This window comes from Cavia porcellus, unplaced genomic scaffold, assembly GCF_034190915.1.
Source record: "Cavia porcellus strain 051 isolate PalLab524CR breed Dunkin Hartley unplaced genomic scaffold, mCavPor4.1 scaffold_25, whole genome shotgun sequence".
Lineage (NCBI taxonomy): Eukaryota > Metazoa > Chordata > Mammalia > Rodentia > Caviidae > Cavia > Cavia porcellus.
This window is the reverse complement of record NW_026947508.1, coordinates 7,191,560-7,205,277: the sequence shown is the minus strand read 5'-3', so window position 1 is coordinate 7,205,277 and position 13,718 is coordinate 7,191,560. Positions and strand designations below refer to the sequence as shown.

The 13,718-nt window shown below is 54.7% G+C and overlaps 1 protein-coding gene across 1 annotated transcript; it reads left to right on the top strand.

Moving 5' to 3' along the window:
• Nucleotides 1–3,785: 3,785 nt before the first annotated feature.
• On the top strand, nucleotides 3,786–9,729 carry Kiaa2013 (KIAA2013 ortholog). Its single transcript, XM_003471419.5, has 3 exons — nucleotides 3,786–5,001; nucleotides 7,139–7,992; nucleotides 9,117–9,729. Exons 1-3 carry the CDS (start codon nucleotides 3,969–3,971, stop codon nucleotides 9,132–9,134), a joined length of 1,905 nt encoding a protein of 634 aa, XP_003471467.2. The 5' UTR covers nucleotides 3,786–3,968; the 3' UTR covers nucleotides 9,135–9,729.
• Nucleotides 9,730–13,718: the final 3,989 nt, after the last annotated feature.

Sequence of the window (13,718 nt, the reverse complement as noted above, 5' to 3'; positions counted from 1 at the left end):
GGCAGACATCCTCTTAAAAAGGGATGGTGGCCCACGTCTGCAATCCTGGTTCTCTGGGAGGCTGAGGCAGGAGGATCACTGCAAATGCAGGGCAGGCTACACAATGAATTTAAGGGCAGCCTAGAATATATGGCGAGACCCTCTGTCAAATTTAAAAATAGAAAAAAAGGCTGGAAGTTTAGCTCAGCAGCACAAGTGCCTGCCCGGCAAACACAAAGTCATGAGTTCAATCCCTGGTATAAAAAAAAAAAGAAGAAGAAAAGAAATTCACAACCAAATGCTTACATGCTTACAGTGATTATTTCTAGGTTGGTAGAATATGTGTAATTTTATACATAATTTGATGTATTATATTGGTTTCACATTATGTCTAGGTAATTTTTATTTTTTTAAAAAATGAACATACAGCTGGATGGTAGCACATGCCTGTAACCCCAGCTCTTGGGAGGCTGAGGCAGGAGGATCGCTGTGAGTTTGAGGCCAGCCTGGGCTACAAAGCTAGCCTGAACTGCACAGGGAGACCTTGTCTCAAAAAAACAAAACAAAACAAATATATATATATATGTATTATTTGTACAATTCAATGAAAAGGAAGGAGGGTTTTTTTGTTGTTGTTTTTGTTTTTTTAAGGAAGGAGTTATTTTGAGAAGATGCAAACAAGACGCACACCTCTTTGCCTCCATCTGCTCACTGCACAGATGGGGCCAGTGGGACCAGCTCGAGGCTCAAGGTCACAGGCCCTGCTCAGGGAAGAGGCACAGTCCGGTAGGGGAATGCTGCAGCTGGGACAGGACTTGGTCCCAGAGCCACTGGATGCTCTGGCTTTGGGAGGAGGCAGATGGAGGAGGAAATGCGTGCGGAGGAGTGGGGGAAACAGCCTGTTTGGAAAGGGCTCGCGCCTCAGCCTCATGTTAGACTGCACTAACTCCCTCTGCACAGGACAAAATAGGGCTTGGTTCTGTGAAGAGGCTCCCTGATGTCACATGGCACCCTTTGGACCTAGCTCTAACCTCCTGTTTGCTAGAATCCCAGGAGACCCTCCCTTCATGGTCAGGTTCCACAGATACAAAAACACGCTGTGGCCGGGCCGTGGAACAAGGCCTGTCCTCAGGATCATCACACATCAGGCGGGAAGTCATCTTGGAAGCAGCTGTCCCCTCCGCAGAAAGGGCTCTCTCTGGCCAGGCCTGCCCTCCCCGCTTTGGTATCCACTTCCGGTCCCCTTCAGCAAACTGCTGGAATTTGAACCCGGGCCAAGCTTCGCCTCCTCTAGCAGGGCCTGTCTCTTTAAGCGGCAGTGGCTGCCGCCCAGATGTTGCTCCTAGAGCGTGCAACACGTGCTGTAGGCAGTTAAAGGGGCAGCGCTCAGCTGTGCTAGGAGATGCAGGGGCTGCCCGGCGTCAGCAGTGCCCGCTGGGAGGGCTTCTTGTCTTCCAGCCTTGTAGTGGACAGGAGGAGCTATGCCTTTAGAGGGACACATTCTCTGTGCTCTCAGATCGGCTGTCACTTTCCCATCAGCACGTAGCACCTGTAATAATAGGATTTCCAAGCTGTTCCCTTAAGTAGAAAAAAAAAAAAAAAAGAGGGTGCAAGTGTATATCACATGCTATAATTTCTTTTCCTTTTTTTTTTTTAAATTTTTTTTATTTTTGAGACAGAGTCCCACTTTGTAGACCAAGCTGATCTTGAACTCACTATGTAGCTCAGGCTGACCTCAAACTCATGGTGATCCTCCTGCCTCAGCCCCCCAAGTGTAGGTTTACAGGCGTGTGCCACTATGCCTGGGTCTGCACGCTATAATCTCTGTCCAAGGAACAAAATAAAGATCTGTGTTTATCTTTGTAAGCAAGTAGAGTGTCTGGAAGAGTATCCAAGAGACAGTTAATGACAGGTGGGGAGAGGGACAGATTCACAGGGGCCCCAGGAGAGGAAATGACTTAATAATCATCCTTTACTCTTTTGTGCTTTTTGTATTTTGTATCATGTAGCTGTTTGGCATTTCTTAGCCAAAGTTAGTTCAACAGCTAAAGGGCAGTGTAAGCCACATGGCGTGATACCTAGTGTAGTGTGATGCTCTTGTTTTAGACACAGGGTCTTGCTGTGTAATCCAGGCTGCAAATCCCAAATTTGCAGCACTTCTGCCTCAGCCTCCCAAGCACTGGCATTACAGGTGTGTGCCACCATGCTTGGCATCACTATGGATATTTTGGTGATATTTATTTAGAGAGGTCCTGCTGTTTTACCCAGGCTGGCCTCAAACTCCTGGGCTCCAGCGATCTTCCCACCTCATCCTTCCAAGTAGCTGAGGCTACAGTCAGGCACCGACACTGTCAACAGCTAATCTTTTTTTAGATAAAAGGTAGCTGGGCTGGGCAAGGCAGCAGGGTGCTAGAATCTGTGCCTATGGTGCCTGAGGGCTTGGGCTCCATTCCTAGAATCATACACACACACACACGCATATACACATGCACACGCATATACACACACACATGAAGCACACACTAGAATTAGGGTCACCCAGACAGACATCTTCCAGCAGGCACTGGCCCTCAAGTTCTGCAGACAATTCAGGGTCTGCCCACAGCCCAAAAGAAGCCACCTCAAGTGACCATTTAATTTCCAACAACTGCGAAACCCTATCTGGCTTCGGAATGTCCTGAAACCAGAGTGGAAACAGTCGCTCATTGTGCAGCCCTGGGCTCAAGCTGAATTTTTTTACCAAGATCCAAAAGCAAAAAAAAAAAAAAAAAAAATTTTTTTTTGAGACAGGGACTAGCTTTGTAGTGCCTGCTACCCTTGAACTTGTATCCCAGGCTGGCCTCAAACTCCAAAGGATCTTCCTGCCTCAGCTTCCCTGTTTCTGGGATTTCAGACATATGCCACCATACCCAACTGAAAAACTTTTGTTGTCATTGACAATTTACAACTTAAAGACATTGTTGATACAGAAACAACTCCACGAATATTCAGCCACCTTATCTTTGGCAAAGGTGCCAAGCACTTTCACTGGAAGAAAGATTAGTCTCCTTAATAAATGGTGCACTTACACATGCTGAACATTCAAGTTAGACCCATATCTTTCACCATGCAACAAACTAATATCGAAATGGATCAAAAAGCTAAATATTAAAACAAAAACATGCATCAATAAAATATGATTAAAAGAAGAGAGTGTGTGACAGACCTGGTAAAGCACTCCTGTAATCCTAGCACTCAGGAGGCTGAGGCAAGAGGATCACCAGGAGTTCAGGAGTTCAAGGCCAGCCTGAACTACATAGGGAGACTCTGCCTCAAAAAAAAAAAAAAAAAAAAGCGTTTGAGAAACTGACAGTCCTGGCCTGGACTCCTGCTCCCATCTCGCGTCTACGGGGCCAGACAGATCTGGAAAAGTTGTCAACAAAATATTTCCTAGGAAATCGTTTCAGTGGGAATTTCTGTTCTAGTTTGTTTTTTTCCTTCCAACTAATGATCATCAGTTTTACAGAAATGACAATTCTTTTTACTTTCTTATTTTAGGGCTGTTGAATTCATCAGTAGCAAACAGGCCCCAACACATGTTCAGTTTGGCTGGCTCTGTGCGTGCTATTTTTTTTTTTTTTAAGCGAATTGGACGCAGCCCGCACACCCCAGCCCCACCCCCATTCCACCCCCGCCCTTGGACTTCACTGTTTAGAATTCTAGAGCGAGTGTCCCCGCCCCCCGTGGCTCCGCCTCCTTCCGCTCCGCCCCTTGCCTCGGCCCGTCCCCTTTCTATTGTCGCAAAACGCTCGGCGGCGGTTTACGGCCCGTGTCGTTTGACGGCAGGAGGGAAGTCGCGGTAGAGGAAGAAGTAGGGGCGGCTGCAGAGGCGGCCGTCGCGTTGGGCGTCGCGATCCCGGTGCGGCAGTGAGGCGGGGGCGGCCGGGCCGGTGGGCTGGGCGGCAGGCCCCGCGGCCGCCCCCGAGCCGTCGCCCGCGCCCGGCGGCCCGATGTGGCTGCAGCAGCGGCTGAAGGGGCTGCCGGGGCTGCTGTCGAGCAGCTGGGCCCGCCGCCTGCTTGTTCTGCTCGGCCTCTTGCTGCTGCTGCTGTGGTTCGCGGGCTCCGGGGCGCGGAGGGCGGCGGGCGGCCTGCACCTGCCGTCCTGGGCCCGCGGTGAGCCGGGCGCCGCCGAGCCCTCCGCCTGCCTGGAGGCGGCCACGCGCACCTGGCGCGGCCTTCGGGAGCGCGGCCAGGCCGTGTCGCTGGGCCCCGGAGTGCCAGCCCTGGTGGGCAACGGCTTTCTGGCGCTGGACGTGGCCGCCAACCGGCTGTGGGTGACTCCTGGGGAGCGAGAGCCCGCCGTGGCGCCGGATTTCGCGCCCTGGGTGCAGTTGCGCCCACTGAACGCGCTGGCCGAGGCGAGCGAGACGGTGCTGCTTTTGCGGGAGGGGCTGCTTCGCCGGGTGCGCTGCCTACAGCTCGGCGCTCCGGGCTCTGGCCCTGCTGCCGCCGGCGCAGGTCCTGCCTCGGCCTCTGGCCTCGCCGGCGGCGCGGGCCGCGACTGCCTATTGCTGCAGGAGGACTTTCTGGCACACCGGGGCCGACCCCACGTCTATCTGCAGCGCATCCAGCTCAACAATCCCACGGAGCGTGTGGCCGCACTGCAGACTGTGGCTCCCACTACCGGCCCGCTCCCCAAGGCCTTCACCAGTACCCTGGAGAAGGTTGGAGACCATCAGTTCCTCCTCTACTCGGGTCGGTCCACCGCCTTGCCCACGGGCCAGGTGCACCTGGTCGTGGTGGCCGCGAAGAAGCTTGTGAATCGGCTCCAGGTGGCTCCCAAGTCGCAGCTGGACGAGACAGTGCTGTGGGTGGTGCACGTCTCCGACCCCGTTACTCCCCAGGTGCTCAAAAGCAGAGCTGCCAAGGAGCTCAAGGCGCTCCAGGACTTGGCCCGGAAGGAAATGCTAGAGCTCTTGGAGATGCCGGCGGCTGAGTTGCTTCAGGACCACCAGCACCTCTGGGCTCAGCTCTTCAGCCCAGGTGAGGCTAGGCAAGTGCTTGGTGCACAGTACATAACCTGCATGCAAGGGTACCTGGTTCGCCTTAGAGGTGTCCTTAGAGGTCTGCAGAGGTGACACCGAAGGCTACAACTTGGATGTTGCATTTGATTGGAGGCTGAATCTGTGCCCAGCCACTTAATAGCTGTGTGACCTTGAATTTGTTGTCACTGCTACCTGGGCAGCCGTGTTTACAGTGTTGCCTTCCTCTGAAGACTTTTGTGTGGTTTAAAGGAAAAATTGACGGTAAACATTGGATCTTACTTATTCTTAAGTTGAGCCCTGATTGGAGTGGAGCTTTTTAGTGTCTTTTTTTTTTTTTTTTTTTTTTGTCTTTTTGAGGCAGGGTCTCTCTATGTAGTTCAGGCTGGCCTTGAGCTCACTTTGTAGCCCAGACTGGTCTCGAACTCGAAACAGTTCTCCTGCCTCAGCCTCCTGGGTGCTGGGATTATAGGCATGAGCCACCACGCCCGGCTTTTTAGTGTCATTCTTTTTTTTTTTTTTTTTTAATTTTTCACCACTATACTAACGAGGAATTTTTAGTGTCATTCTTAAAGGGGGGACCAGCAGGGCCATCGCAGACCTCTGCTGTCCTGGAGGTCTCTCTGGGCCAGGCCTGGCCTTCTAGGCCTGACTCCAGTAAAGTTGAGGTGTGCCTTGCGCTTGGGCTTGAGCTTGGGGACCCCTCTCAGCATGTTGGACTCATTCCCCCAAACAGAAACTTCTCTCCCTGGGCTGTGAGAAAGAAGGCTTTTGGTTTCCAGGGCTCCAGTTGTCTGGATTCATGTTTGGTTGCTCAAACAATGTGTAATTCATTCAAGTATTTATTGACTGCTTCTGGCCAGAGTTGGAACAAGTGAACAAAGCAAAGTTCCTGATTCCTGGTGCTGCTCAAGTAGGTTAGGAGGCAGGCAGAGCAGAAAAGCAAAATTTAAGACAGCTTGTAGAATGAGTTGAAAATACGGGGGAGGGTCAGTGGCCTGGAGGGGGGCACTTGGCTTAGCCCCATCCTGGGGAGTGGGGCTGTCCGAGAAGGAGACACTAGGCTGAGGCCTGAGTGGTGACCAGCAGCCAGTCCTCCCGGTGGGAGGAAGCCTGGCAGGCTGGAGCCTGCCCTGGAGCAGAGCTTGTTAGGCGAGTGGCTGGCTTCGAAGGCCTTGGCAAGGGCTGAGTTTTATTCTAAGAGGAAGGGGAAGATGGCAGAGATGTGGTCTGATTGCATTTGAGAGGATCCCAGCTTCTGTGTTCGGAGTAAGTGTGGAGAGCCCCCGAGAGTTTCTAAGTGTGGAGAGCCTGTGAGTTTCTGTGGGAGCCCAGGCAAGGGAGAAGGTAGCTGGGACCAAGATTGTGAAGTGGGCGAATCCCGATGCTTTCGAGGTGTCCCTGTGGGACAGGCGTTGGCCACAGGAGTGAGAATTTGCAGGCTTGCACGGTTGCTGGGTGACAGCTTAGGGAAGGCTTGGTTTGGGACTGAGTCTGTGCCCTGTCAGGTTCACATTGCCTGTCACGTGTGTCCAGCTGGAGACACCCTGGGGCGGGCAGCTGTCTGAGCCTCCAGTTCATTCAGATTTGGGGGATGTCTGTATGACACCCCATGTCAGTCTTTATGTACCAACCCAAATTGTTGTAAAATTGGGAGATGTTGTTTAAAACTGCAGGACTGGTCAGAGGGATAGAGAAATGGCCAGGGGTGTTCGGGCACGGGTGACAGGCCTGGCATGAGGGGCCTGACCATCCAGTTGGGGCCAGGTCATGGCCAACAGTGTGGTGTCCCAGCTCTGCGAAGACCTTACTCCCTTGAATGAGTCTTCAGGTTTTAGGCCCATGGGCTCCAGTTAGTCATGTTAGATGGGGAGGATGACCTTTCCCACCCTGGAGGGGACCAGCACTGCAACTTCATTAGGACGCAGACTGCTTTTGGTTTTTTGAGACAGGGTCTCGCTATGGAGCTAGGTTGGTCTCAAACTCATGGCAGTCCTCCTGCCTCGGCTTCCTTCATGGTAGGATCACAGGCGTGCGCCACAGTCTGACTAGGACCCTCCCGCCCCACCCTTGTCCCCCTCTCTGGCTCTCCCTCCGGCCCTTCCTGCTAACCCACAGTCTGGTGTATGGTGTTCCAGGGGTGGAAATGAAGAGGATCACCGACGCCCACACGCCGTCTGGCCTGACTGTGAACCTGACGCTGTACTACATGCTGTCCTGCTCGCCAGCCCCGCTGCTCAGCCCCTCCCTGGGCCGCCGGGAGCGAGAGCAGATGGAGGCCACGCTGAGCTACGAAGACCACTGCTTCAGCGGCCACGCCACCATGCACGCCGAGAACCTGTGGCCCAGCCGGCTGGGCTCGGCGCAGCAGATCCTGCAGCTCTCCGACCTGTGGAGGCTGACACTCCAGAAGCGCGGCTGCAAGGGCCTGGTGAAGGCGGGCGCGCCGGGCATCCTGCAGGGCATGGTGCTCAGCTTCGGGGGGCTGCAGTTCACCGAGAACCACCTGCAGTTCCAGGCCGACCCTGACGTGCTGCACAACAGCTACGCGCTCCACGGCATCCGCTACAAGAATGACCACATTGACCTGGCCGTGCTGGCGGACGCCGAAGGCAAGCCCTACCTGCATGTGTCCGTGGAGGCCCGTGGGCAGCCCGGCAAGATCTACGCCTGCGAGGCTGGCTGCCTGCAGGAGCCGGTGGAGCTGACCTCGGCACCGGGCGGCCACACCTTCTCAGTCATGGTGACACAGCCCATCACCCCGCTGCTGTACATCTCCACCGACCTCACGCACCTGCAGGACCTGCGGCACACGCTGCACCTCAAGGCCATCCTGGCCCACGACGAGCACATGGCCCAACAGGACCCTGGGCTGCCCTTCGTCTTCTGGTTCAGTGTGGCCTCCCTCATCACCCTCTTCCACCTCTTCCTCTTCAAGCTCATCTACAACGAGTACTGCGGGCCCGGAGCCAAGCCCCTCTTCAGGAGCAAGGTAGGCTGTCCCTGTCCCTCGGGTCTGAGGCCCCTATCCACTGAGTCCAGGGGCCAGCTGGGCCAGGGGCACCCTGGGCAGAACGGTACTAAGACCAGGCCACAGCTTTCAGCCACAGAGAGAGGAGCGAGTGTGGTTTGAGAGGCCATCCAAGCGTGACTTGGAGCAGGGCACGGTGGCCTGTGCTTGTCGTCCCTGCACTTGGGAGGCCGAGGCAGGAGGATTGCTGAGAGTTCAAGGCCAGCCTGGGCTACACAGTGAGTTCAAGGCCAGCCAAACTACATAGTAAAACCCAGTTGCAAAACTGAAAAAAAGCTATGTCTGAGAAGTGATCCTAAGAGAGGGGACCAGGGAATTGAAGGACAGATGCATCGACTGCCTTCTGTCCCCCCCCTGAGGGCTGCACGATGCCTCCGAAGCCAGTTCCTCAGGGCTGCGATGGTCACTCAGGCCCTGCTGACAGTCAGGACACATTCAATGGCCCCCCTTACTCGAAACATCATTGCCCCCAGGAAGCTGTGACTGACCACAGCTGCTGCAGGACCGTCCCTTGCTTGGTGCTGGGGGCCAGGCTGCTATCTGTGGTGAAGCCGCCTTTTGCCTGCCAGCGGCTGCCTGTGCCACCAGGACTTAGGAGAGGCAGGAGGGGCTGCTGTGGCGGGGTGTGCTGGAAGGGGCCGAGCTTTTACCCACTAACTCCTCTCCTCGCCCACCCTCCTTCCCACCATTCCTTCCTCCCCTTGTCAAACTGTAGTGACACAGGGAGATATCCAGTAACAATAATAATAATAAAGGCCTGGGGATAGTTCGGTGGCAGGGCTGCTGGGTTCCGTCCCTAATACTTGTAAGTGAACGGATGGGTGGAAGTGAGCATCCCAGGCCCAGGCAGGATGCCCTGTCCCCGCCGCAGAGCCCTGTCCCCAGGGCAGGGCTTGGGAGAGGAAGCCAGACCTTAGGAGGGAGAACAGCCCGCCCTGGGTCACCCGGGGCCGGTCCTGGGGTGCCTTGCCCACCGTGTGGACCTTGGTCCTCCACACAGTCAGAGTGACAGCAGCCAGGCCGGGAGCTGACCACTCCTGGGGTGGCTGCGCAGCCCACGCTGACCCTTGTTTCTCCGCACACAGGAAGATCCCAGTGTCTGAGGGACGCAAGCGCCACTCAGCCACCATTTGCACAGACAGCACGGGGCGCCCAGCCGCCGCGGGGTCCCCGGAGCACCCACCCTTTGTGCCTTGTCCGGGACAGCGATGCCGAAGCCCTGGTGGACGTGAGTTGGCATCGGAAGGACGAGGGCCACGCGGGGAGGAAGGGACCCCGAAGAGGAACCCACCCGTGGGGAAATACTTGAAGTGCGCCCCTCCTTCGCTCGCCCCGTCCCAGGGAGCACCCCTGGAAAAGCCTCGTGTCAGAAAACCTCGCTCTCCTCCTCACTTAATGAGTCCCTTCTCGAATGGGTTTCTAATTTATTTTTGTCGGGGTCTCGCTGGGTAATGAGTGCTGGCAGCAACGCCGGCCCCAGGGCCTTGGCCTGCTCTGGGGCACAGTGTGGCCCTGCCGTCACCTGGGGCTGTCAGCCGGGCTTGCACGGGAGTCCTCTCATGAGCCTGCGGGCTCCTGTGGTTTTGTACTTTTGGCCTCGGGGGTGTTTAACTTTCTAGTGATTGGTGATTGTTGGGTTTTGAAATACCAAAGCTTTTTTGTTCTGTTTTTAAATAAACTTCTTTCAGATTTCCCTGACTGGTCTGCGCATGGTTTAAACGCGTGGGCCCTTTGATGCCATCCTCTAGGCTCCCAGACTCTGGGTGGTCTGAAAGGGGACCCTCGGCCTCACTGCAGCTTGGGGTGCTGACTCCACTCCCAAGGGGCGACTCAAGCTGTGCCCCAGCCGCCTCCCTGCTCACCCGGAGTTGTGCGGAGGCCAGTGAGTGGGCTGAGCCAGAGTCCTGCGCATCCCGGGGTCCCCTGCTCTGAAGCCTTCTCCCCCTTCAGCCCAGTTTTTCTAACTGCAGGGCAGCAGCGGAAGGAAACCCCGAGTTGAGCCGGCATCATGATTCATGATCACACGTGCGAGCCCAGCCTGAGCGTGCAGCAGGACCTCGCAGGGAAAACCCGAGAATGGTGGTGCAGTGCCGAGACCTCAGCGCCCGGGAGGCTGAGGCAGGAGGGTCCTAGAGAGGTCAGCCTGGGCTGCCTAGTTCCAGTCCACCCTGAGTGACATAGCAAGACCCTGGCTCCAAAACCGAATAATAACAATAGAAAATTTAAAAAGCAAAAAAGGGGCTGGAGTGCAGCTTAGCAGAAAGGCCTGGGGTTCAGTGCCCAGTACCCCCCATGCCCAGATGTGACTTTGATGGTACCGAAGGCACTATCAGACCCCTCTCCTGTGAGGGGAGGAGGGCACTTGTTCAGGGACCGAAAAAGGACTGCGAGAGGCGACCTGACCCGCCGTGGGGAGCCCCGCTGTGGGGGACCCCGCTTCCCCGGTTCCCAGGCTGCGGTACACGAGGCCCTGGTTTTCCGGTGGCTTCAGTCCCAGCCTCCCCGTCCTGCCAGTGCGGAGCTCGGACATGCCACGTTCCGGGGCTGCTTGCCTACATTAGGGGCTGGGCACCTCTCTATGGTCAGCGTCCGTTGCACTGCGACCTGCCCGCCACTTGTCACACTCAGCTGGCAGCTGTTAGACCACAGGACCCAAGCTCTGTGACTCCCGCTCACTGCTGAACTTGGAACCGAGTGTGTCCTGGGCTCCCATGAGTGGATAAGGAAACTGTGGCCAGGTGTGGTGACACAGACCTGTTATTCCAGGGCCAAGAGGGTCCAAAGCTCCAGCCCTGCCAGGTGCCCTTGTCACAAAATAAAAATCAATGGGCTGGGATGCAGCTTAGTGTGAAGGAGCCAAAATCCCCAGTACCGCAAGACAACGACCATTGAGTGACTGGGATTTCAGTAAACTAATGTTTGTTGGTTTCATCTTGTTCAGGAGCTCACCACACCTATTAGGTGTTTTGTGTCAGTTTGGCTCCCTGGACACTGAGAGATGAGAACATGGGCCTTGGGCAGAATCATCCAGGGCCACACAGCTGTCAGTGCAGACTCCAGCCTGAGGTCCCCTGTGTCTCTGCAGGGCTGAGATCTCCAACTGCATTATACTCGGCATTGCCCAGCAGGCCGACCCAGATGGCCTGTGGTGCCCAGTCTAACCCACAGAGCCGCCTTTGCCCCTGCCAAAGCTGTGCCAACCAGCTGTGCACACAGGCATGGCTCCACACCGCCTGCCCTCCAGCCATGCTCATCTCTGGGAAGCTGCTCAGCGTTTAGTGTAGGGGGAACCTTAATTCACGGGGGGACCGTAATGTAAGAGGAATCTGGAAATCCGTAAAGCCAGCCTGGAGTTACAGAGTAAATTCAAGACCAGCCTAAACTACATAGTGAGACCCTGTCTCAAAGAAACAAACAAAAAAAAGAACAAAACAAAGAAACAGCAGTTGACAGCCTGGTACAGGGACCTCACCAGAACCTAGCCTTGCTGGCATCCCAACTGCCAACTTTGAGCCTCTAGAACTGTGGGACATAACTTTATGCTTTTGTCATTTGAGACAGGGTCTCGCTATGTAGTTCAGGCTGGCCTTGAACTCACCGTGTAGCCCAAGGTGGCCTCGAACTCACAAGGATCCTCCCGTCTCAGCCTCCTGAGTGCTGGGATTACAGACCTGTGCCACCATGCTGGCTCTAACCAGACCTTCAAGGTTTAGGGCATAGATGCCTATCAGGGAGGTCCCTAAAGATAAGCCCCAGGTGCAGGACATTTTGTAAAAATTGTAAGTGAGGCATTGTTTGGGAAAACTATAGAACTTACCTCAGGAGGAAAAAAAATGTGCATGGGTTGTGCCCTTCTAAGGGTCTGCAGGCTCCAGGAAGATCAAAGAAAGAAGGAAGGAAAGAAACTAGATCAGACTGGTCTGGAACTCATAGCAATCCTCCTGCCTCAGCCTCCAGATTGCTGGAGTTACAGGTGTGGACACCGCCGATTTAAAGAAAAAAAAAGGGTCTGGTTAGGAGTCTAGCAATCAGGAGCTGCTGCAGCCTGCAAAGGAGGCCCAGGCAGAGTGAGAAGGGCCCACAGCTGCAGGTGCCGGCTGAGCAGACGGCTCGCCCAGGACCAGCTACTGCAGCCCCACTGCAGCTCCGGAGCCCCTGGAGTCTCGACCTTTGACCCATAGGGTCTCGGGATGAATCATTTGCTTTGCCTTGAGCGGAACCTTGCAGCCCTCTGCCCTTGGTGACCAAGGGCATGGCTACAGCGATGACCAGCTGCCGTGTGCTCACATTGTGCCAGCTTGAGTCCCAGGAAGACCGTGACCGGGATTTCTAAATCTGGATGGCTAGAATCTACTTGCTGAAGTATACTTATTTATATATAATGCCACTTAAACTTTACAGTTGTTGTTTTTTGTTTTTTGCAACAGGCTAGATGAGGGCTGGCCACAGACTTTGAGTGATTGTCCTGTCTCAGCCTCCTGAGTGCTGCAATTTCAAGGGTGTGTCACTATACCCAGTATCAGCCAAGTTTTAAGCTTTTTCCAAAACCAAAGAGGATCGGGACAGCCAGGGACTTCGAAGCTGTTTCGCTGTGAGCCATGGCTCTTCCCTGGGCCTGCAGATCCCCAGTCAAAGCCTCACTGTCCAGCGGGTCCTGTCTGCTCCCATTGTGGGGATGGAGGGTCTGTCCAGGAGCTTGAGGGCAGGGCTGGTTAGGCCTGAATGATCAGGACCTTGCCCCCCTCCAGATTGAGGACCCTGAGATAAGAGCTGGGGAGGACCTTGGCTCCACTCGGAAGTCTCCAGCCACTGTCCCAAATGGGTGACCGTGGACAGGTGGAGCCCCCAGTGACTGAGATCCCTGAGTTCTCTGCTGGGAACAAAGCTGATCCCTGGCCATTAAGATTCCAGACTGATGACACCAGGCCCAGGACACCAGCCACCTGGTGAGCCCTGGAAACACCCCTTGCTGGCGGGGACTCTGAGGCCTGCACCAGAGCGCGCCCTTCAGGGACCTGAGCCGGAGTCTTTCCTGTCTCCCCTCTTCCTGCTCACTTTCCAGTTAAAGCTTTTTTCCTGTTTAAAAACAAAAACACACCAAAGAACATGACTTATCACCCAGTTATACAGAATTGACACCCAGTGAAAGCAACTTGCAAAGAAGGGTGTCACTTGTCATGGAGCTTCAGCAGGGCCTGGGCAGGATGCAGGTGACCACTGTCCCCTTAACCCAGAGAGCACCGTGAGTCCTCCTCCTGGGTGCCCCAGAGCCATAAGAGTGGGTGTTTCTACTCAGTGTATGACCAGGGAAATGATAGCTAGGTCTGGAAAGAACTGGGCATAGTGACATATGCCTATAATCTCAGCACTCAGGAGGCTGAAGCAGGAAGGTTTTTGTGAGCTCAAGGCCAGTCTGAATTACATACTAAAACCTTGTCTCAAAAACATCAAAGATATGGGCTGGGGATTTAGCTCAGCGGCATAAGCACCTGCCTGGCAAGCCTGAGGTCCTGAGTTTAATCCCGCTTACCCCCCCTGCAAAAAAACACCAAAGATCTTGGAAACAGCCAAAATGCCCATCAACTGATGAATGGATAAAGAATAGTGTTTTTACACAATGGAGTACTACTCTGCCATAAAGAAGGATGAGTTTGAGCCATTTCTAGGTAAATGGATTCACCTTGAGA